The sequence below is a fragment of the Neopelma chrysocephalum genome, unplaced genomic scaffold (assembly GCF_003984885.1).
Source record: "Neopelma chrysocephalum unplaced genomic scaffold, ASM398488v2 Primary Assembly neopelma1_274, whole genome shotgun sequence".
NCBI classification, from domain to species: Eukaryota; Metazoa; Chordata; class Aves; order Passeriformes; family Pipridae; genus Neopelma; species Neopelma chrysocephalum.
This window is the reverse complement of record NW_020897936.1, coordinates 2,376,315-2,400,314: the sequence shown is the minus strand read 5'-3', so window position 1 is coordinate 2,400,314 and position 24,000 is coordinate 2,376,315. Positions and strand designations below refer to the sequence as shown.

The following is a 24,000-nucleotide window of genomic DNA, read 5'->3' as shown; positions in this document are numbered from 1 at the left end:
GGTAGGAAACACCTTCTCCAGCAGGTTCAGTTGAACCAGCAGGTTTTGCATAGAAAATTGCTTCAAGTTGGGCAAGTTGCTTCAAGTTTAGTTCCTTTCTGTTGTCTTTGCTCTGAATGTGACCATCACCAAGTATAGAGGGGTGAGAGCAAGTAAGTGACGGGGCAGAAGATGAGGACAGTGTTTTACAGCTTAAATTGTCACAGTTTTCCAAGGTAATCAGTGGAGGTGCTGAGCCTCTCCCTGCTGTCAAGAAAAGAACACTGGGTTAGAGGTTTAACTTACAACTTTGGTGGGAAATGTGGGAATATTCTCCTTGAGGATATTTCTCCTTGACATGGAGTTTTGATGTACTTTGGGAGTCTCAGAGCGTGCAATGGTGAGTTCCAGTGCGCAGCTAAGAGGTGACATTTAGTTAGGTCTTAGTACATTGTTCATATTTAATCAGTTTTGGATGGGCTGTTCTTTTCCCCCTCTTCTCCATTTTTCTTCCACATCTGCAGAATTTCTGTAATTTCTTAGAGATGAAAGATTTTCTGGAGTAGGAGATACTGTAATGTCTGGTTTCTGCAGAAAGGCCCAGTCAGGACTGTGACTTTCCCCAGCCAGCTGTGGTGCTGCTGTGACTTGGCTGTGCAATAGGGACAGTAGTGACAGTGTGCCCTTATTGCAGCTTCCCCTTGCTGCTCAGGAGACCTGCTGCCCACTGTTAGGATGTATAGCTGCCTAATCAACTGCTATTAAAGGCACTTGTATTAGTAATTCCTTATATTTTTTTTCAGCGAGCTAGAAAATAGCCTTAGGATTCAGTGGCACCTTTACCACAGGTGGCTTCCAAACCTGTCTGTGAATCTTTCCACAAAGTGGGCAGAAATTGTCGTTTGTGATGAGCACAGAACACATGGGATTTGCAGAATCTTTATGATTGCAAAAGATAAATAGAACTTAAAGCTTCACAAAAAGAAAACACGTGTTACTTTTTTCCCATAGGTCACGGTGACAGCAACAGCCGCAACATTCCAACTCTAGTAAAAGATATCAGCAATGTGGGAGAGGTCTCCTGTGGCAGTTCACACACCATAGCTCTGTCCAAAGATGGGAGAACAGTGTGGTCATTTGGAGGAGGAGACAATGGTAGGTAAAAGTACCATTTTGGTAGTAATTTTGTGTTATTCCATCTACCTCAGAGTTTCAGTGCTCCTTGCACTTTGGTTCTGGTTTTTGTTTGGTACCTGTACAAGAAAAGGATTCTTATAACATCTAAATACAATATTTGAAGTTTGACTGCAAGACTATAGAGTTTAAAAAGGATTATGGGAGGAGAAAGCTCAGTGAATACATGAACAATTCAAATGAAAATGCTGTGCTGATAACTTCAAAATAAATTCCCTCATGATATGACGGTAGCTATTCACATCCTAGAAACTGTTGCATTTTAACTGCCTGGGATTAATATTTCAATTTTAAAGTACACTGTAACGAATATATATTTCCTTGAGACTGTAATTGAAAGAGAATAGGTTTTGTAAAAATTGTAACAGGTTTTAATTTTAAAAATCCACTCTGACGTTTTTGGTTATCCAAAAAGAATTCTTTGTGGGGGACTTCTGATTGTTGTTTATCCATGGAAAATACCTTGCAGTTGTATTTCCTCCTTTTGTAGGCAAACTTGGTCATGGTGATACAAACAGGGTATATAAACCTAAAGTTATAGAAGCCTTGCAAGGAATGTTTATTCGAAAAGTTTGTGCTGGGAGCCAGTCTTCACTTGCCTTGACATCAACGGGGCAGGTAGGCAAAAACCAGTTTTCACTCCAAATATGAGAGCTGATGAAGGTGCTGTGGGTTCGCGTTACTTCAGCTTTTATTGTTTTGACTGTTGAGAAAATGTTCAACTAGTACTTAAATAACAGTGAAGTTCTTGATTAGAGATTGCGGTTTCTACTGTGCTGGAGTGATTCAAAATGTGCTGAAGAGTCATGTGAAAATATACTTTTCAAGATCCTTGCTTAGCCACAGAAAATGTGTTATTTTTAGGTTAATAAAAGTAACCAGTGTAAAAATCAAATTGGATCCAGGAAACAAAAAGCAGCTAAATGCTTGTAATTCTTAATGCATGAACCAACTCAGGTGATTAGGTGATTTAATAGGTTGGGTTTTTTTTTAAAGCGTATGTGTATTTTAGAATATAGGTGTTAACCGGAAGTTTTATTTCTAATCTGAAAAACCTCAGGAAAGCTCGGAGGTAAATGTTGGGGTGGTTGTGTTGCTTTGCTCCAGGTGTATGCGTGGGGCTGCGGGGCCTGCCTGGGCTGCGGCTCCTCAGAGGCCACTGCTCTCAGACCCAAACTCGTCGAGGAGCTGGCTGCTACCAGGATAGTGGACATTTCCATTGGGGACAGTCACTGCTTGGCACTTTCTCATGGTAAGAACAATAAGGTGTAAAAATACATCATCCATCATGGCCGGGCTTCGCGAACAAAGATTTAGGAGGGGCTCTACCCACGTTTGTTACAAGCGCGCTGGTGGCTAAAAAGGCCAATATGAGATAGACACGTCCGGTTGCAAAAGGCACAGCAGAAAGACTCCTTAGGTGGTAAATTCTGCAAGGCTCGATTCTTTCTGCGTTGCCTTTTCTCCTCAAGAGTGATCCTGCGTGCTTTTTCAAAAGCATCAGCAGCGTTATAGATGGTGTGTCTCCAGGCCTCTCAGTCAAAAGCAGTTGTATCTCAGGTTTTGTTTTCTGCTCTGTTTGTGTTTATAGATAATGAAGTTTATGCTTGGGGTAACAATTCAATGGGACAGTGTGGTCAGGGAAACTCCACTGGTCCCATCACTAAACCGAAGAAAGTAAGTGGTTTAGATGGAGTTGCAATCCAACAAATCTCAGCAGGAACATCCCATAGCCTTGCCTGGACAGCTCTTCCAAGGGACAGGTAATGATGACACTGGGGACACGTATCATTTGCTTTTTATACAAGTCCTCTTTGGGATATATTTAACTACTCCCTGAAGGTGTTCACCACACCATGTGTTTCAAGTATTCTGCTTGTAATGTTTTGGGCTGGAGAGTCTTCCCTCCCTCCTCACCTCTTCCCTCTCCTCCAATTGTTGCATATTGCAAGTGAAACTATATCAGCACAAAGGATTTGGATATTAGTTCTTCGTGTATGAAGATTTTTTACCTGCTGTTAGACCTCTGTTTATTAAAATTTTGAGAAGTTAGGCAGTGGGAGGTGAAACAACTCAGTATTTATTTTTGCTTCTGAAAGGAATTCTTATGGCTTTAGGAAGTTTCCTGTAGTGTAACAAGGAGTGCACTAAGCAGGAGACTTTGGGAAAGGGGAAGTTCAAACAAATTGCTGACGTGGATTTAAACATCTTAAAAAATTTCTGTATGGTTACCTGTTAACTGAACCAGGTTACCTAAACTGAAACCAGGTGCCTAAATAAATAGTTTGGTTATTAATGTACAATAAGTGAAATAATACTTTGTTACACCAAAGACATGAGCAAGTGATTGAAGTGAACCAGTATAGTTTTACATATAAACTAACACAAAGGAATAGAAAAGCTTAATATTTGGAAGATAATTCAAGAAGAATTTCAAATGCCCTGTTTTCACAGGAGCTATCAATTCAGAAAATAGTGAGACTCAAATAGTACTAAGTGGCACTACTGCTTCTGAACTCTCCCTGCATTGTGTCAAGGTCTCTATAATCTGACATTTGTACTAAAACCAGCTTTGTGAGTACTGGGCAGCCTTTGCACGAGTCAGATTAAATACATGTGGCTTCATATTTATAGCATTGTAGGTGTTCCTGTTCTTTAGAATGTTTGTTTGTAAAGAGTTTTACAGCAGAGAGAGCAGAAAATACCCCCGAGGTCAGGAAGTTAGTCTGTCACAGTCATATTGGTTTGTTCTAAGAAAAAAACTGGTTAAGTGTGTGTTGAACCTGCTTGAACTGTTAATTTATTAAAGCAGTTGGAGTATTTCCAGAGGGTGATCTCCTTTGGTTGTGATTGCAGGCAGGTCGTGGCGTGGCACAGACCCTACTGCGTAGACCTGGAAGAAAGTACCTTCTCTCATCTTCGCTCTTTCCTCGAGCACTACTGTGACAAAATCAACAGTGAAATCCCCCCTCTTCCTTTCCCTTCTTCAAGGTACACACAGCATGTGCTTGTTACAGATCTTTATAATTATTTTGTTTTTCTTTACAGCAGCAGTGCTTGGCTTAGTCTTGGTTAGTGTGTTCTTTAACAAACATAAGTCTGGTTTCCTTGCTCCTTCAGGAGCTCTGCAGTGGCCCAAATGTAGCAGGATCTTTTGTCTGGAGTTTATTTTCATTATGCACTGAATTAAAGGCTTTATTTCAGAGTTTTCCTTTGAAACACATTTTTCTATGTAATTGAAATGCATTTATTGTTTCTGCTTTGTTAGTTCTTACTCCTTTAACAGTTTTTCGGAAGGTTTTTACAAAGACTAGAAACTAATACCCTGACCTTTTGTTTTTAACCCAATTTTTGTGCTCCTAAATCTTCTGAGAGAAGATTACATTTATTACTTCTTAAAAGTTTTTTTTTTTTTCTCTATGAATAATACATTTACCTCTTTGTGTATTTTTGGATGATTTTGCCTCCTGATTCATGGGACTGCATTTCTAAAGTGGATACCTCTTGGAACCATTGTCCACAAAGACACTTCTCCCTTCTAGTTTTGGGTTTTGTTCTTTTAAGCACATTGGCAAAAGGTTCTCAGAAGAGGTTCTTCAAACTCCCAGCTGTAATTTGCTTATCTTTTCTGGTACGAAATATCTAAGGCGAGTTAAAAGCTTAGTGCACAAATAAGTGAAAAGGGAGTAGGAGAGATTAACAGGGATGTATTTCTTTTTGCAGGGAACATCACAATTTTCTTAAATTGTGTCTGAAGCTGCTTTCTAATCACCTTGCACTTGCACTGGCTGGGGGTGTAGCCACCAGCATTCTGGGCCGCCAGGCTGGGCCTCTCCGAAATCTCTTGTTTAGACTGATGGACTCTTCTGTCCCTGATGAAATTCAGGAAGTAAGTCACGCTCTGTTGTTTGCGTGTGAAAATTGTGCTACTCTCTCTTCTTTCTTTCTTTGTGCAATTAGAGATATATCTGACTTTCAGCAGTTGGCACTGTGATAAACATGAGTCTGACTTAGCGGTTCTACTCGTGAAAGGTAAAAACTGCAGTCACCATCACTGTTCTATGATGTGAAAGCAGAGGAGAATGTTTGCAGAAGAATGTCAAAAAGCTGCTTTATTTTGTAACTTTGCAATAATGAGCCTAAAATGTTAGTGTTGTGGATTGAGTAATTAACTCAGTTGAGTAATTCTCCTAAATGTACTCTTACAGGAAACAGCAGCTTTTGTTGCTCTCATTTATTTCACTTCTTCAATGTACTGCATGACTTTGCATCACAACATGAAAAATTAGTGTGCTATTGTGAGATAGAACTCTGATGTTAAATGAAATTAGGCAAGATATTTTGGATATGTCATGGGTGATGTGCTGTGTTTTTTAAAGATACAGGTGAGTCGATTATCTCCCCCTTCCCTACTGAAGAAGTATTTTCTGCTGCTCTAATTTTAGGTTGTAATCGAGACTCTGTCAGTAGGCGCAACTATGCTGCTTCCTCCACTGCGAGAGAGAATGGAATTGCTCCATTCCCTGCTCCCCCAAGGTCCTGATAGATGGGAGAGCTTATCAAAAGGACAGGTAAGGTCAGGTAAAAATATGCCATGCTTTGAAAGCAGCTGTGGTTTGCTTTGGCTTTTTCTGTTTGGAACATTGTGAACTGAGGTGAGCCTTGTTTTCAGAGTGCCAGCACATTCCTGGTGAGGTGCAGTGCAAAGCCCAGCATGACAAAACCTGGAGGTAGCCTGGCTTAAACCAGAGACCAGTGAGACAGGGAACACTGCATGTTGGCTGCTTAGGAATTGCTGTGTCAGCATATCCAGACAAGTATAAAGAGTAGATATTTTTGAATTTGGGTTTAACTATTTGTATTTAACGTGTCTTGGAAACAGAAAATTATTTCCTGGGAAGAATACTTGTATAATGCTTTCCCTACATGGATTTCACCCTCCTTTGCGAAGATGACTGCAGTGTTCCTTTTGTCTTTTTCTTTCTTGATTGCAAAAAACAGGAATTAATTCAGGTTAGGATGGTTGCCTAGTATCCTACATTGGAGGGAAAAAAATTCAAGGAACATCTGTTCCTGTCCTTGAGGGCATAGGAACTGAAACTTCAGCAGTAGTCTCAGACTGAAAAAATGAGCAAAAGTACTGTTGAGTTCTGTGCACATAGGATCCTGGTCAAATCCTGTATTTTATACACTAAGGAAGAGACTGGCTTACACTTGATACTGAAACTATGAAGTAGAATCTTCTGATTCTGATTTTCTAAAGATTTGTGAAGATGAGTATTGGTACAAACTAAACCCCCTGACAATTACTAGGGCAGAACAAGTTTAGGTTTTCCAGCATTCAGAACCAGCAGCATTAGGGATCAGCACTAAAGGTGAAGGTCATTACTCTGCATCTGCCACCTCTCTTGGTCTCATGTGTGCTTGTTCTGCTTTTTACCCTTTTTCCTACATACAGCCTAGAAAAATGGTGTGTCCCCCACCAACCCCCCAAATAATCAGATAACTCCAACAAACTGGAGAAAGCATTTAGTCCAGTGTCTAATATCTTCCTCTTAATCTCAGATTTTACTAGGTATGATCATCTAATTGATATATTTATCTGTTCTCTAATGCTACAAATCTACAGGAAAACCTGGAGGTTTTTGGTAAAGTCCTCCAGCTTATTTCTCTGTCCCATTACAATATTTTCATTGTAACTACGTCTAATCCTTTTTCCTTCATAGCTCCTTATTTATTCTATCCTCATTAACAAAGAATGTTTTATGTGCCTCTAAACATTTTTCTTTAGAGAATGCAGTTGGACATCATCCTGACAAGCTTGCAGGATCACACGCACGTGGCTTCCCTGCTTGGCTACAGCTCACCCTCAGATACCACCGAAACCTCCTTGCTGTGTATCAGCTATGGAAACCTCTCTGATCAAACGTATGCTGTGCAGAGCAGCCACCCAGACACTCACCTGGCTGAAATCTTAATGAAGACTCTGCTGAGAAATTTGGGATTTTATACAGTATGTATAGGCCTTGTAATTAATTGCTTTATTTTTAAAATTGTAATGAATTTTGGATACGTAGAAGGGTTAATTTTTTTTTTCTCCATCTCAAGAAAATGGTGCTCTTTTTCTTTTATCTAAAGTAGCAGTGCAATATGTATTTGTCCTGAAGTGGACTAAAATCAGTTAAATCATCTCTAACAATATGGTTTTTGTGTTATTATAGTGGTATTTATTGTTTAAGATGACTTATGTAACTGCAGCTGCATTCATATCAGACTATTTTATTGCTCTTGCTTTGGCTTCGAAGTTTTTGGCAGATAGAATGTAACACAAGAAGTGCATGGAATGTTTTTAGTTGGTATAATCTCAGCCACCAGGGAACAATAGGCAGACACCAGGAGCATGAATCTGTCTAATTAACTTCACTAGGGTTATTACCTCATGCTTATTACCTGACTGAACATCTTATGCATCAGCCCCCAACAGATCCTAAAGATTATTACTTATTTTAACATACTGTGATTTGGGGGCCAGGTTAGGGAGTGGGTTTTGTCACCCAGTTAGCCTTGCGGAGTTGAATAAAAACATTGCTGCCTCTGAAAGAAACCTTTTCAGAAGAGAAGTGTTCACTTGACAGCCATCGCGATCACTACTGTGACTTTCTAAACAAGTGTAATTTTAGCTGTGGTTATCCCATGATCCACTGGCATATAGTAAAGATAAATAAAAGTTTCTTTTTAAGATGATTGTCAGGTTTCATGGCATTTGAAGCACAGTTAATTGTTCTTTTTCTCCCCCTCCTTTTTGTCTTAATAGGACCAAGCCTTTGGAGAACTGGAAAAAAACAGTGATAAATTTTTACTAGGTACATCATCATCAGAAAACAGCCAACCTGCTCATCTTCATGAGCTTTTATGTTCACTGCAGAAACAGCTGCTGGCTTATTGCCACATCAACAGTGTCAGTGAGGTGTGTGTTTTTATTTTTATCATTTAGGAGAGAAAAAACTAATTCGGTATTCATCAGCACCACAATGTTGTAAGGTTCCTGTTTGTAAATCTGAGTATTTGAAAGCTAAACTAATTTAAATAACCCTTTAAATATATTTACAGAATTATTCTTGTGTTGGTTTGTTTCCTTCTAGAATTCCAGCAGTGTGGCTCTACTCCACAAACACCTTCAGCTTTTGTTGCCTCATGCCACAGATATCTATTCCCGTTCTGCAACACTGCTGAAGGAAAGCTCTTGGAATGGTAGTGTTGGGGAAAAACTGAGAGGTAAATGTTCATGGAAAAATCAGTATTGATGGCTCTGTAAGCTTAGATTTGAATAACAAAATACCTTGTTTTTCCTGTATCTGCATAAAGTGGACATCCCAAGCATCCCCCAAAAGAGGAGATTAGGTGTCTACCCAGGGATAGCATCTGGTTCGTGTTTTTGATACAACATTTGACATACAGGGAAAATACAGAATGGAGAAGACATTGAAACAATAATGCACAGAGGCAGTTTTGTTAATTCTAGATTTCTCTTTTTTAAAAGTGCTGTTTTTGTGATCACTGAAAAGTGTGTTAGTAAAATACAAAATAGATTGATAATTGTTAAACCCATCAATTCAACACGTGCCATGGAGACATTTTGAGAAAGCTGAGGAATTTTATGCAATTCTTTGACTTGCTACATGGCCTTGTTATGCTTGGAATATAACTGTAATTCAGCTTTGCTCTCCCCCCTGCAGATGTGATTTACGTCTCAGCTGCTGGCAGTATGCTCTCCCAGATTGTCAATTCCTTGCTGCTGCTGCCAGTGTCAGTAGCCCGGCCCTTGCTGAGTTACCTGCTGGATCTGCTGCCACCTTTAGATCGTCTCAACAGGCTGCTGCCTGCTGCAGCCCTTCTGGAAGATCAAGAATTACAGTGGCCTCTTCATGGTAAGTGTAATAACATGCTTTTCATCTGAAAAGTAAAGAATGGCACCTTTTTGTAGTGGAAGTTTAACTTTCCCTTTTAAGATGGCTTTTTTTTTTTAAGCTGTGTATCTTGCTACGTCTCCTTCTCCATTTCCTAAATGTATTAATGGCCCTTGCTGTGAAATACTTTTTCTGCTTTAATTGAGTGCAGTTTCCAGTTGTTTCCTGTATCTGTACATGTTTATCAGAACACAAAGAAGTGTGTGTTGGACAAAATACTCTTGGGCAGAGTTTGAAGGAGCCTTTCCTTCGTGAGCAGCTGTGCCAGGAATGGTGATGGCCTGTGCTGCTGCTGTAGTCACCATGTTAAGTGGCCTCTTTGTCGTACCTGCTGTTCCTTCAGTCGATTGAGGGGCAAATCTGCCACTAACGGGGAAATATGAACAAGATCTGTTAATTTTGCTGATTTTGGAATTGTTTGTAACATCTGGGCAAGAGTGACTGATTTGAGGGCGAATCCTTTCAGGTGGCCCCGAGTTGATCGACCCTGCCGGAGTGCCCCTGCCACAGCCTGCCCAGTCCTGGGTGTGGCTCGTTGACCTCGAGAGGACAGTGGCCTTGCTCATTGGGAGGTGCCTTGGGGGGATGCTCCAGGGCCCTCCCGTATCCCCTGAGGAACAGGACACGGCCTACTGGCTCAAAACTCCACTTTTCAGTGATGGGGTGGAAATGGATATTCCTCATTTAGGTAACTGTGAAATGCCAGTGTCTCCTGGTCGTTGTAAATATTCGTGATCCGTTTTGAAATTTCTCATGATGTTTTGAATGGGTCTGTGCACTCAGGGGTTGTCTTCCAGCGTTGGTGTGTGTTTGTGGAGTAATGCAAAAAGTTGCAAAATGGATGTTTAAGTGTATGATGTAGTTTACGAAGGGTCTTGGAAATGCATAGGGAAGTAAAATCTGCAATTTCTCAGTGAAAGGACACAGACTTTATTGAGTTAATTTTAAGAGTTTAACTCTTAGATGCTCAGCAGCGTTTAACAGGCACACCAGAGGCTCAGTTTTTCATATTAATTATTGGAAAATATTATCTTACATTCTACTTGCAAAGTGAATTTTTTTATTAATTAGAAACAATACTATTAATAACAAACTTAAGTCGTTATGATCTACCAGAATTGGTAACAACTCAGCATTAATATTCTAGTCATCCCTTCCTATCTGAACAGTGCCCTTGCTTTTGCTTCTTTGTGACCTCTTCTTCAGTTCACATCTCTGTTCCCATCCCCTCTGGTTCTTGAGTAGACTTCAAGACTTATTTATAAGACACAGTGTTTTGAAATGGGTCCAGGCAGTAACTGCAAGCTGTGCAGTTCAAGTGGAATTACCGATACAGATTTTTGCTATTGAAGAGGAGTTGGAGAATGTTTCTAAATCTCCATAGGTTTTATGTAAATTGTAACTCTTAAGTCACTTCCCTGTCTAATGTAAATTTTTTGTAGGACAATGAGATGTCTTGATTTTTTAATTTTTTTTTTAACTAATTGTAGAGTGCTTTTACGTAGATGTGTATGATCTTCAAAATGTGCAGAGTTTAATTTCTTGGGTATTTCCCTTCTGTCAGACAAATGCATGAGCTCCTTGTTAGAAGTGGCCCTGTCTGGAAATGAGGAGCAGAAGCCCTTTGATTATAAGCTGAGACCTGAGATTACAGTCTATGTTGATTTGGCCTTGGGTTGTACAAAAGAGCCAGCCAGGAGCCTCTGGATCAGTATGCAAGATTATGCTGTTAGTAAAGGTAAGGTGTTGAAAATGTGTGTGTGTTAAAAGCATATTGCATATATTACATACCTGAACTACACTCCTAGGACAATCCTGGATTTTTGTTGGCAACAATTTTTAATTCTGCAAAAGGAAAAATAATTTATTGTTATGTTCTACAGTCTCTCTTCTGCTGTTTCTCTTTCTTTTGACCTTGATTTCAGTGTTTGGCAAACATGTAGTTTAGTGTTGTTTTTTCCCCTGACCTGGTAAGAAGAAACTCTTGTTTGCTTACTCAGTTGTTGGTTTTTCTGTTTTCCGAGTAGAGCAGGGTAAAACTGACAATTAAAAGGGAAAATTAATGGGGAGGAGATGGGGAAAGGCAAAGTAACTTGCAAAATATGTTAGGAATGGAATGAAGTCACCCTTTGTTTGTCAAGTCTCTGGGAGGCTGGCCTTACAGTGTTAATAGTTCCTCATGCTTATAGCATAAAATCTGGGTTTTCCTGCTCAAGCTTCCCAGGTTCCTTTTAATGACCTCCACCAAATATTGTTGTTGTACTGTAACTCTGCAGTATCCAGAGATAATTTTCTGTGGCTCTGGCCAAGCTGAGCAGGATGAAGAAAACAACAAGTGGTCTTATGAGCCTGTTGAGAGCAACACAGAGGGTTCTTTTAGAGAGTTCCACAGGAGCAGGAATTCCAGTAAAAAAACCTGCTGGTTATCTATTTACAAAATCTGAGATGAGTGGGCTGATATGTGTAATTTTGGCTATGGAGCTGGGCTCTTTAGAAGTTGGTGTGGTTCTGCTCTGTTCACAATGCAAACTGACTGAGGAGCAGGTGTGTTAGATAAACTGTGTGTGGCCAGGTGAGTTTTTGTCATTTCTACAGCAGTTTGCAAGGATTCATAGATAACATTTGATAGAAAAAGATGTTCTGAGGATACTTATAAGGAAGTGGGACAGTATTTTTTTTTCCCCTGTGGAAAATGATGGTGCTTTGTGGAGGTTTGCTTGGAAGTTTGGCTATTTTGTAATCGAGTAAAAAGAACCATTATGAAAATAATATTGAAATGGGGAAAAGTTCTTTTGAAATTAGGAGGTCAGTTCCTGAAAATACCAGTTGAACCTTCATTTCAAAACCTGAAAAGGTCTCTTGGTAATATTAGCAGTGAAGCTTGTGCTTTTAAGCTTGAGCAGTTGGCCTTCCTGCTGGAGATAAGGCTTTTCCATCATGAGCAAAACTGTGAAATGATGCTGGAACGTGGTTTCAAACATGTTTTAAAGAGCAGAAAGTCTCAACTATGATGTGTTTCTAAGCAAGATCCGTGTGAATTTGTGCCCCAGAAGAGAACAGCTCCAGTTTGCTATTGTTACTTGAAAGACAGGTTGCACCCTAGTTTCTGCTCCCTGGCTCTCTGGTGGCACTTTGTGTGCACACTCTTGGCCATCAGACTGAAGGACCTTGAGCAGCCAAACCCACACTGGTCTGAAGTAACCTGTGTGTATGAGTGAGTGATGCTGAACATTTCTTAAGCGTTGAAGCTACTGCTAAATTGAAGGATTTAAAGGGGTGAAGATTTTTTTATGATGTCACTGAAAATACTTTTGTTTGTTGGGAACAGCCAGTTCTGATGAATCCTTTCTCTTTTCAGATTGGGATACTGCAACTTTAAGTAATGAATCACTCCTAGACACTGTGTCCAGATTTGTTCTTGCAGCTCTTCTGAAGCACACGAGTTTGCTCAGTCAAGCTTGTGGTGAGAGCAGGCAAGTCATTTAAAGCTGCTTTTAAAAGTTCAATTGAATTCTTGGAAGGCAGTTTGTGTGATCTTTTTTTTTTCTGGCTTGGGTCTCTTTTTTGGCAGGTACCAGCCTGGCAAGGCCCTGGCAGAAGTTTACCGCTGTGTGTACAAGGTTCGGAGCCGTTTGCTTGCCTGCAAGAACATGGAACTCATTCAGACCAGATCATCCTCAAGAGACAGATGGGTAAGGCTGGAAATCTCCTTTCAGTTCTTGAGGCTCTACTGGGTATTCAGAAAATATTACATAATGTTGGTTTCATATTCGTTGCTGGTATTTTCATTGTGTCTTGTTGAAAACTTCCAGGAGTTTTCAAATGAAAATGGGCAGAGTGTAATGAGGATTCTGTTTGTAGTACATGTGATGCTGAATCAGTTGGAGCCAAGGATTGATTGGCAGCATTTGGCTGGAGCACAGCCTTAGGCCTGGCTTTCCCTGTGACCGTGGCTCTGATGTGCTGGGCCATAGAAGCCTGGAGCTTTGATGGAGGTGGCTTAGCTGTGTTGGACAGGCCACAGCTTAGTCTGGCTGCCATTCCTGAATCCAGCTGAGTTTTCTGGGCCTCTGATCTCTGTACCTCTCTCTTCCCCTTCCCTGCCTTACTCACCTCTTCTTCCTTCCTCCCTGCTTGGATTATCTCCTTAGTCCTAACATTGCTTTACTGTGACCTGTCCTTGTCAGCCCTGCCTGAATGTCTGCCATTGCATTCTGCCCTGCAGGAATGCAACCAGCACGATGGCAACCTCTGAATCGTTTCATTAAGCCAGGTCACATTTGATGATGGAAACGGTCATGGAATTACTCCAGGTTGGGGCCTGTTGGGCATTACAAAGTACTCCTTAAAGCAGGATTCAGGTTTCTCTGATAGGATTTTTAAGCAAGATATTTTTAACCGACAAAATTCTAATGTGACATGAGGATTAAGAGGCTTTTTGGCTGTATTATAAAGCACTAGTGATGCTCTTTATAAAACCATGTGCATACGTTGCCTACTTAATTAATGTTGGGGATATGTGTCTTGGCCACTTGGTTTCTCAGTTTAGGGGTCTGACATGTCTGCAAGACATTCAGCACCTCTGAAAGCATTGGGTATGTTCAGTAAGTTCTCCCAGAAATCCTCACAGTTACTGTGCAGATGCAGCACAGCAAATCTGATACATGTAGTAGATTTGTTGTTTCAGATCTAATACTATTGGGAAAAAGTGTCTGCTTTGCATTTGCATAGCAAACACAGGCTTGATGACAGAATGAGGAGGGCAAATAAGCCAGAGAAATGGTGACCATGACGTGCTGCTGTCAAGACCACCTGTTTTTTTCTGCAGATAAATTATGTGGGTGGAATGCTTTTCCTCCAAGTTTTGTAGGATTAATTATCTTCTAAAGTATTCCGAAACCTCTGTTGTAACTGCATGTTTTAAAGCTTTACCTTCTTGAGACTGTTTAAAGCTGCTTCCTGCATTGGAAAATTATCTGTTGGGTAATATGTATTTTGCTGGTCAGCACTTCTATCCTCAGACTGAGGGAAAGCATCAACTCAACTATATCCACTCAATCAGAAAAAAATTTAAATTCAAGTTCTAAGACCATTAAACTTCCTGCGCACCTCATATGCTAATCTTTGGGATGTAAATCTGGTAATTTTATGGAAATGAAAGGGAGGAAAAGAACTGCAAATGCAGAACTGTTAAGAAGAAAAATGGGAACATATTTACTATCACTTTAAGGAACAATCTTATCCATCAAATAAGTTTTATTGTATTCATGTTCTTTTTAAGGGAATAATTTTTATGATTCAACAGGATGACTTTCCAAAGGCTTTGATGCTGAAGTGTCAAAGTTTGACAGTAGACTCTTAAGTAAGCATTACAAGGAGGCATTTTTATGTAAATAATCTGAGTAATGGTTACTAAAGGAAAATTAAATTTCCCAGCTGACGTAGAGTCTTGAATGTAAACGGCTGATATTTTTCATTTCACAGAGTATCAAAATTATCTTTTTGATAGGAAAAACCCCTTACTCAATACCTGTGTCCTTTTACATTCATCTTTCATTTGGGTGAGAATTTTTCACTTTGTGATTTGTGGGTTTTTTTCATCAAGATGCTGGATAACCAAGAATCTGCTGATGTTGATACTCAAGAACATTCTTTTACTCGTACAATTGATGAAGAAGCAGAAATGGAGGAGCAAGCAGAACGTGACAGAGAGGAAGGACACCCAGAACAAGAAGATGAAGAGGAGGAAAGAGAGCATGAAGTTATGACAGCTGGTAGTAAGTACTAGTTCTGTGTGTCAATGATGTCCTTTGGAAGGACAGTGTCCTTTTCTCTTTGAGGTAAAATCGAGCAATTAGTTAAAAAATTGTGAAAGATTTGTCTGCATAAGCATCGTGAGAAGTTTATTTTTATAAAATGGTGCAGTGTTTTTATTGATTTAGGGAAGTCTTCAGATGCAAGGGGATGTGAATACTGGGCAAGTGCACTGCCTTTGTGGGCAATTCCCAGGGCATCTGCTGTATCTTAACACTTCTTATATGCACTGTCTGCAAGACTAATGGCTTTCATATTATTTCCTCTGAAGTTCTTGCCAACAGATCTCCAAGTTTTCATCAGTATTTATATATATAGAATTTTTGCTGTGTTTGTATGTGTTGTTATTTTTTGTAGTGAGCTTTGAAGGGTAATGTTATTCTGAAGTTTGGAAACAAAACTGCTGTTGATAACGGGGCTGACTGAGTGGGAATTCACTTCTGTCTTTGAGTATCTCAGTCAGAGTTTGGTATTTGTAACACTATTTGCAATACTTTCTCATGGGTTTTCTAAAAATCTTGTTTAATTCTTTAGAAGATAGCTTGGAAAAGGTAAACCTTGCAGACTGTTATTGTACCGATTTGGGTTTGTAATCTGGCTCAGTGGGATAGTTAATCCTTAATTTTTCCAGTTTCAGTGAAGCACATTCAGTCACACTGGGCTGGTTTTCTCTGTTATTAACTCAGCATTCCCAAGGACAGCAGTTGTGTTGGCCTGGGAAGTTTTCTGTAGAGTGTATGTAGCTTAAAAAGCAAAATTGGCTGACCTGAGATATTTGCCATAGATGCATAATTTTTTTTTCCTTTTCCAAATACTGTTCCTCTGGATACTGTTAGAATGCTTGTCTTTTTCCAGCCTCTGCTGTCATCCCCTGTTTTGCTGACAGTTCCCCATTAGGACTCCTGTATTTCTCTTTGGGAGCTCACAGACCAAAATGTATTTTACACCTTTAGTTTTCTGTGGTGTGTCATTGCATGGGCAATGCAGTGGCCTTCCCTGAAGGCGTGCTGTGGAGCTGAAGGCACATTCAGGAGATGCTTTATGGTTCCAGAAGGTGTACGTGTGTTACCAGTTCAGTAGATGCAATATGTTTTTGCTGCTTAATATGCAGTTAACCTGGGCAAATGCTCAGGGTTCTCAAATTCCACCTGCACAGGGTTTCTGGGCACAATAAAGGAAATGTGTCCAGAAATATCCAGACAGACAGTAGTGTTACATGCACAGATAAGTAGGAAGATGATGATTATTTCACTGGACTTCCCAAGGAAGCTGATCCTGACATGCAGAGTTCAGTTGGTGTCCTTGATGCCTTGCTGCTTCTAACTGTTGATACCAATGAAGGAAGTATTTAGGTTTACCTCTGCCTTTCCAAAAGGGAATTGAATCTTTAAAAATAAAATTATTAAATCAAGAGAACTTAAGGTCTTTAGACAGAGATGAGGAGATCTCTCACACAGCTGCTTTAGAGGAATCTGGCAGCTCAGACAACAGCAGAATTCAGTAAAGTGAAGGCTAAGAATTTTAATAAGATCTTCATTGTACTGCCCAAAGCTAATAAAAGCCTGGAACTGTTTCCGTATTGACTTGGAGATACGCTAGAGTCTGAAATACAGATTTACAGAAGCATTACTTTTATAGGTCTGCTAAAAGGCAAACATGAAATAATCTCTCTCTCTTTGATGCCATCCAAGCAGGAGTTGGGTTGCAGTAAGACACTGAAAGAGTGTTTGGTGTTCTGTCAAAGTGCATTGTCCTCTTCATTTTAAAATTAACATTGTGTAAATGCTTCATTTAACCTGTTTGCATGACTTCTTTGATGGCATTGTATTATCAATGTATTCTTTTACTGTTGGAAAAATATTAGTTGTTCTTTGTAGTGGGGCAGTTTTTGACCCGAGATGTAGATGAATATTTTATTCTCTGTAGCTTTGTCTAGAAGTTAAGACCTTCTTTTTGTGTTGCATGTTACAGAAATATTTCAATGTTTCCTATCAGCCCGTGAAGTAGCTCGCAGTCGGGATCGGGATAGGATGAGCACTGGGACAGGGACTAGACTTGATGATCCACCCCCTCAGTCTCAGCAGGAAAGGAGGATCAGCACAGATCTGACAGAAGGCCAGGATGTGTACACTGCTGCCTGCAACTCGGTGATCCACAGGTGTGCCCTGTTGATCCTGGGGGTGAGCCCCGTTCTGGAGGAGCTGCAGAAGCGCCGGGAGGACGGGCACTCCCAGCAGCCACCCTCGGCCACCCCCGAGGGCATCGGGCTCATGACGAGGTGGGCTCTGCTCCTTGTGTATCTCTGCTCCCTTCAGCATTGATTGAACAACCTCAGCTTTCCCCTGAGGATTCTCACAATTGTTTTAGAAGAAACGTTTTGCTTAGAGCGGTGTTATGCTCAATTTTTACTCAATTTTCTTTGTCCATGTTAACTAAAACTGAAGTTTTATTCTGTGTGCACCCTATTTAAGTTTCAAAGCTGGGCTTAGTGGTGAATAGTTCAGACCATCAGGTGTACAGATATCATGAAGTACTTGGAAAACCTATTTCTTTTTCCTATAATTTGTGTTTGGATTTTTTTATTGCCGTATTTGTGTTTTCTTGACCCTTACCAGTGTCCTATGTAGTAGTGTCAAAAAAATTGTAGTGTATGTTTAAAACAAAAGTTTCAAAGCCTGTTATGATAAAAGTGTTGTTCATGTTTGATTTTTATAAGTATTCCTAACATTGACATGGGTAAGACACTTTTATTAGGTATAGGAGAAAAAAAATTAAGCCAGGCAGCTCACTGAATGGGAAGAAGTGTTTAATTTAAATAGTATAAGTACTACCTCATCTGTTTTAAATTTTGTAACCAAATATATTCTTGGTAACACAATTTTATTCTAAACTTGACTCACTTAAACTTTTATTCTGGCAGTCTTTATGCTTAAAGTAGAATATAGCACAGGAATTGTGTAGGTGATGCTACTAGTCTGAATCTACTTATGCTTCTAGTGTACAGAAACTCTGTTTGGTATTTTAAATTAAGGTATTGATGGGAAGTATAGAGGAGGATTATATATATTCAGTACCCTTTTATTCTTTTTGCCTCTTTTTGGAGATCTAGTCCCTAAAGCATGGGTAGCTGCCTCTGTCATTGTCAAAGTGCCTTTCATCTCCAGCATATCAACTTTAGGATGCATTTTAGGGGTGGGTTTTGAATAAGTTCAGTGCTTTGTCACCCACTTACTCTGTGTTTGTTTTCCTGTGCTCTCAGCTCAGTGTTTGTTACTCTGTGTAATACTCACCAAGGCACTAGAGATCCCTCACTGAGGTCCCCCTCTATTCAGTTGACCAGTCAGGCTGTGAAGAAATAACAGAAGTTTACTAATACCCTTTATAAGCATAACTGAAGCCATCAGACCACTTTTTGCCTCTTTAACGTGGTCTTGTGATGTTCTGTGATAGTTTGCTCCCAAAGAAAACTGTGGCACCTGCTAAACTTGACTATCAACTCTTACTTTTGTCTGATATCAGTGTTTTCTTTCTGTGTGCACATAAATGTGTGTGCCCCTGGAGCAGGAGTGAAAGTCTGACAGCAGAGAGTCGCTCAATCCACACCAACTCCAACTACAGACTGATCAAGTCAAGGAGTGAGTCCGATTTGTCTCAGCCAGAATCTGATGAGGAAGGTTATTCACTGGTGAGTAAACCAGTATTTCCTTGCAAGTGGAAAGCACATCTGAAACATTTGTTCAGTACTGTGTTTCCGTAGGTCAGTTCAGCATTTTGAAGAGAAAGTACTAGCGGTAAAAAACCAATTGAAATTATTATAGCTCTGCTAACTTCCTCGCTTTTATGGGGGAGGGATGGAAGTTAAATACTCAAATATTATGCACCACGTATGTTCACGTAAAGAAATGAGGCTTTTGTTCATCTTTTAATGTAGAGTGGAAGACGAAATGTTGATTTGGATTTGGCAGCATCACGCAGAAAGAGGGGTAAGTTTTCTTGTTTACCTCATGAATATTGACCAGATAAATGTTTGTGTTAAAGTGTGTTTGCAGTTACATACAGCTGACAGTTACATAACAGATCCTAAAACTGAGTATTTAAAAATAATATGTAAAAGAATTGTTACCTACTGTTTGTTACTTTGTGACTTGGTTTTAGTATTTCCTAGTTTATAACTATTTTAGTTTCAAGAATCGTGACCTTTTGAAGCAAGTGAGGATTTCTGTGAAGTTAAGTGAATTAGGAGCATTCATTTTGTTTTCACTCATGTGACTTCAGGAATAAAAAACTGGCAGAGAAGTTCATGTGGAACTTGTGCTACCAATGAACTTTTACCATAAAATGTGCTTGAACGAGGAGAACTTGTATTCAGAAAATACCGCCTTAATTTGCATCCTTTCAACACCAGCACATCTACAGAACCAAGCAACCACTGGTTTTATTGCTCCAGTATAAATCAGATTTTTAACTTTTGTACTACTTTGTGTTGCTGCTTCTCACTGGGGAATTTCAATGAGCTTCTTGATAGAAGGTATGGAGGGAGCAAAGGGTGTTTGTTTACAAGGAGACGAAAAGTCTCACTTCAGTCTGGGTGATGCACAGTCTCTGTGAGAATCACAACTTAGGTCTGTTGTACCTGTAAAAATCATGGGAAGATGTAAACAGGAATTAGATTGAGTTATGTTATACTTTAATAACAGAAGCCTTTAACCCTTAGGTCGTGTAAGAATTCTAGCAGAGCACTCAGAGGCTGCTTGCTTTTTGAAGTCTTCTGGAACTGTAAAACAGGCTATCAGTGGCAGCACCCATTGGATTTCAGTATTTAAGTAATGTGAAAAGGAAATCCTTGTGCTTGCATAATCAACTGAAACAGTTGAACAAGTAAAGAAATGTTGTAGAGCTGTTTGTACTCTGACAGCAGGATGTGTCGTGGCATTCTCAGTGTCAGGAGATCTGTCAGAAGGCCTCTGTCAAGTCTCTGAAACCAACATTTTTAGCTTTGCCATTAATCTGACATAGAACTCTGCACTTGATTTCCTGTGTCCTGAAACTAATTCAGGAAATGATCTTGGGTTAGATCTCAGATACAGTATATTTTATGGATTATAGTTCCTGAGCTGTTGGTTAGGCTGATGTTGCTTTGGTCACAAGCCTCAGGAAATGGGCAATAATGCAAGAGGAGACTTTATTAAAACTTATTACAGCAGAAGATTCTGCACTGGGTCTGTACCACTGAGGAGAAACGGGGGAATGCAGTTGATCTGTCCAGAACCTAAAGAAGCTCAAGTAGCTCACGTGCAAACTGAACACTCTGACAACATGTAACTCTTTCTGGTACTGGGAGACTTATTTGCTGTCCCATGGTACTTAGATTTTTTTTTTGTCTGTTTTTGGCAACTGGGGTTGGTCAGCATACAGTAATGAAAACTGGTCTGCTTGTGCTGGATGATATATAGGACAGTTTTGATTGATACCCAGTGAATCCAGGGTGCATTTACGTTCCTCATGGGTCTGTTAAAGGTCAGGAAAAGATCTACAAACGCCTGTGTGAGAAGTGGATGAGCTGTTCTCAGGGCTGTTTAAGGTCTTTCATCTCTTCTGCCGTGTTTGGTTTTGTGAATCCCCTGGAGCTGAAGCATGTCCCAGTGTTTGGTGAGGGTGCAACTTCCAGCCAGTTTGGATTGTCCCCTCGCCCCTTGTCACATCTCCAGCACACTGAGGTGCCAGGGATGGTGCAGTGCCAGTCACGGATGTTGGAGTGGTGAAACCCCTTCAGTTATATCTCTGTTCTTGGGATGTGCTGTGACTGATAAGGGGGATGTTTGTGCTCACTGTTGGCCTCAGTTTGAGGAGCAGGAGAAATCTGAATTCTCACAGCACATTCACATTCAGCTGTGCTCCATCCCCCAGAAGGAATTAAAGACTTCATCTGCATTTGAATTTGCTACATTTGTTCAAAATTGAAGTGATGAAAAAGCCCAGTTTCCTGTTTATGGCAAGTAAACCACTGTGGCAGAAATGACCCACAGAAGACTCCAACATTGTTTGTCAAGATGTTCTCCAAGTGGATTTTAAAGTGCCACCAAAGTCAGACTCCCCTGAAGCAACCAATAGATATTTTCGTGAGGAACAGGCAGCATATTTTTATTTTTAGGTTGTTTTTTTTTTGACATGTTCTTTCCATATTTATGATTGTACCTTGTACTCCTACATCTGATCTGCTTTTGAGTGGAAGATGTGGAAGATTTTGTGTCCCTTTAAATGACAAGGAGAGGAAGGAAACTTGTCATATAGATGCTGAAGTATGTGTCTATTTTGAGTGCAGAGAATAGTCATGCATTACAACAGAAGTGTATGTGGGAAACACTTCTCAAATTGCAATTAACTTAAATCCTACAAAACAGCAGCAGTAACCAGTGTTGCTTTAAGGGACTTAGTAGCTGAACTCTTCACATTTTTGTTGGATCGAATGTGGAGTTGGCAGTGTTTGGGGGGAAAGAACGAGTGGAGTCTTACAGAAAAACCAAAGGAACCACTTCTCATTTCTTTCTGCTGAAGTTTATAATTTAAAATATTTGATCACGTTTCCTTTTATGTGTGGTTTTTAAAATAATTCTTTACTCAAGTTTGCAGCAGCCCTTGAAAATGTTTGTTCTCTTCAGTGTGTCTGCATAAGCTGAAGGAAGCTGGCAAGCAAAGCCAACTGGAAAGCAAGGTTTTTTTCCTTCTATCACCACTGCTTTTTTCCTGCAGGCTGTGCTATTTTGAAGACTTCAAAGAGAATTTTGACTAAAAAGATTTCTTTCATATATGGGTGTGAGGTTCCTCCCATCTCTTCTCAACAAATGTACTGAAATGTAACCACACTAAATGTTACAGAACTGTGACCACACAGGTTTCCAGCTGAGGTTTTGTATAGCTGGTTTATCCTCAACCATATTCCATGCAGAGTGTTTGATCCTTGCAAATTTGTCAAAATTACAGGGTATTGGTGAGTGGTTGGTTTGTTACAGGCAAGAGAGTAATTCCCCCTGGAGTAGGTTGGCTTATTTTAGAACTTCTGCTTGTTGAAGGCAGCAGTTCATTGTTCACAATTCAGGTCACATTTCCTTGCTAATTGAATCTCACTGTTGGTTATAACCTGATTTTTATGGTGTGAAAGCTGTTCCCTTTCATAAATTACAGTATTGAAAACTAGCAGTACAAAGACTGCTAATCCTGTGAGTTCCTATGGTCTTGTGGACGAGTATGGAAGGAAAAGCATTCTCTTTTTATTCAATTAACATCTCAGCCACTCAGTCCAATCTTTATTTAAATTGCCTTCTTCATTCTTTCTATCTATTCAGAAATACGACTGGGGTATTCCTACTTCAACCTGAGGATCCTTTGAGTTTCTTGTTGCTTGGTACTTAGTTATTTCTGAATTAGTAAACTTTTCCTTCCATAACTACAGAAAAAGTCTTTTTCAGTGATTTTGTGGCAAGGGGTGAAGACATTGTTTTCCCTTTGTATATAAGCCTTTTTACTTTTTGTTGCTTAGATTAATCTCTTTCAATTTGGCAGACCCAGGGGTGTTTTTGTCACCCAGAAGTGGTGTGTACAGTACCTGTGGGAGGCTGTGCACAGCTTTAGGGAGTTAACAGCAAGGGCTGCATGGTCAGCAGTGAAATCATGGTTCCAGGCAGATCAGTGGGACTCCTCCACTCGGGGGTTTTCATCACATACATCTAAATTCAGTGAACTCCAGTGTGCTTGTGTTGCTGTTCTGTGTCACTGACACAGTATTACTCCAAAAAAAGCAGCAACTTCAATGAAATCCAACTTCAATTGAAATGTTCCTGCAGTAATGAGTTCTGAGTTGGGAAAAGGGCAACTGGAGTTTGAGGAAGGGATTTAGACACGTCTTGGTGGGTGATACAAGGGATGTTCAAGGGATTAGTTTTGTTTCCTTGACCAGAAGGTGCAGAATGTAGAAAGTGTTATTTAGGCAATACTAATTCAAAACAAGAGTAAGTATTTTTTTCCACATACTTTGCTGCTTGGCATTGTTGTAGTGATTGAAACTGATCATTAAGTCTAAGAATAATATGAGGACGAGGTTTTATGAGTGTGTTACCTTCTGTTTCAAATGTCTGCTTTTGTCTTCTGATTCTTGTGTGGTGTAGTGTATTTACTCCTTTTTGGCCAGTTGAGCCCCAGAAAAAAGAAGAGCTTCAAGCAAGTAACTGATGGCATGTTTATTTTTTGTCTCTATAGCTTCCCTACATATTTTTTGTTTTCTGGAGTGTGCATTGCAGCTGTGCCACATTCATGTAGAAAACTCATTATTACAAGCTGGCTTATAAGGACAAGTAAACTTTTTTATTTTCACTGTAAGCTTAAAGTTTCTGCCTCTGCACAGCTCTGGTCATGTGATTGTAGAGGCTTTGGAAGTGCTGCACTGCAATCAATTCTGTGTGATGGATATTGCACAGAATCAAGCTAAGCTCCAATATACAGCCATACATTTGATTTTTCTATTGATATTTGACATATTCAAGAGAAAAAAATTACTTTGTTTTAGATCTGCGTGCTGCTGAAGTATGCCCTTTGATTTCTGATATCTCTGTGTTTAAACTCTACACTTTCAATTGTAACTTCTGTTGTCTTACATTTAATCTGTATCTCATAATTGTTGGACTTTGTCCAAATTTGAAACAATTTTAAATTGGTCTTACGTTTAAACATTCTTGCATTTCATACTAAAATGGCTAGCTAAGATCTAATCTTATTTCAAATATGAAATAATTTAGGTTTTTATTAATACGTGGGGGGGGTTCTTTCTTATAAGATTTGTTGACTATCAAAACTAAATTTTCTTCTGGTGGGGGGGCTTTTTTTGTTGCTGTGTGGGCAACATTTTGTGGACTTGGCAGTGATTTAGCTGTGCTTCCTGTGGGTAACCTGAGGCTTCGTTTCTCCTCTCCCTTGGGCTCTGCTCACCATTCATATGCCAGGAAACTGCTTCCTACATGAAACTAAGTATTTTAGCCCGCATTTGTTCTACTCT

At 39.8% G+C, this 24,000-nt stretch overlaps 1 protein-coding gene across 1 annotated transcript in view; it reads left to right on the top strand.

Annotated features, from left to right (window-relative positions):
• Positions 1-24,000, top strand: part of HERC1 (HECT and RLD domain containing E3 ubiquitin protein ligase family member 1) — a 118,541-nt gene that overhangs the window by 45,813 nt on the left and 48,728 nt on the right. The window contains exons 8-26 of the mRNA XM_027704409.1: positions 991-1,134; positions 1,664-1,791; positions 2,281-2,425; positions 2,765-2,936; positions 4,030-4,164; positions 4,897-5,062; positions 5,619-5,744; positions 6,965-7,186; positions 7,988-8,140; positions 8,316-8,448; positions 8,910-9,101; positions 9,607-9,828; positions 10,705-10,878; positions 12,499-12,613; positions 12,712-12,832; positions 14,746-14,917; positions 16,926-17,232; positions 18,519-18,639; positions 18,886-18,937. Of these exons, the coding sequence (XP_027560210.1) occupies positions 991-1,134; positions 1,664-1,791; positions 2,281-2,425; positions 2,765-2,936; positions 4,030-4,164; positions 4,897-5,062; positions 5,619-5,744; positions 6,965-7,186; positions 7,988-8,140; positions 8,316-8,448; positions 8,910-9,101; positions 9,607-9,828; positions 10,705-10,878; positions 12,499-12,613; positions 12,712-12,832; positions 14,746-14,917; positions 16,926-17,232; positions 18,519-18,639; positions 18,886-18,937 (3,000 nt within the window). The remainder of the gene's footprint in view (positions 1-990; positions 1,135-1,663; positions 1,792-2,280; positions 2,426-2,764; positions 2,937-4,029; positions 4,165-4,896; positions 5,063-5,618; positions 5,745-6,964; positions 7,187-7,987; positions 8,141-8,315; positions 8,449-8,909; positions 9,102-9,606; positions 9,829-10,704; positions 10,879-12,498; positions 12,614-12,711; positions 12,833-14,745; positions 14,918-16,925; positions 17,233-18,518; positions 18,640-18,885; positions 18,938-24,000) is intronic.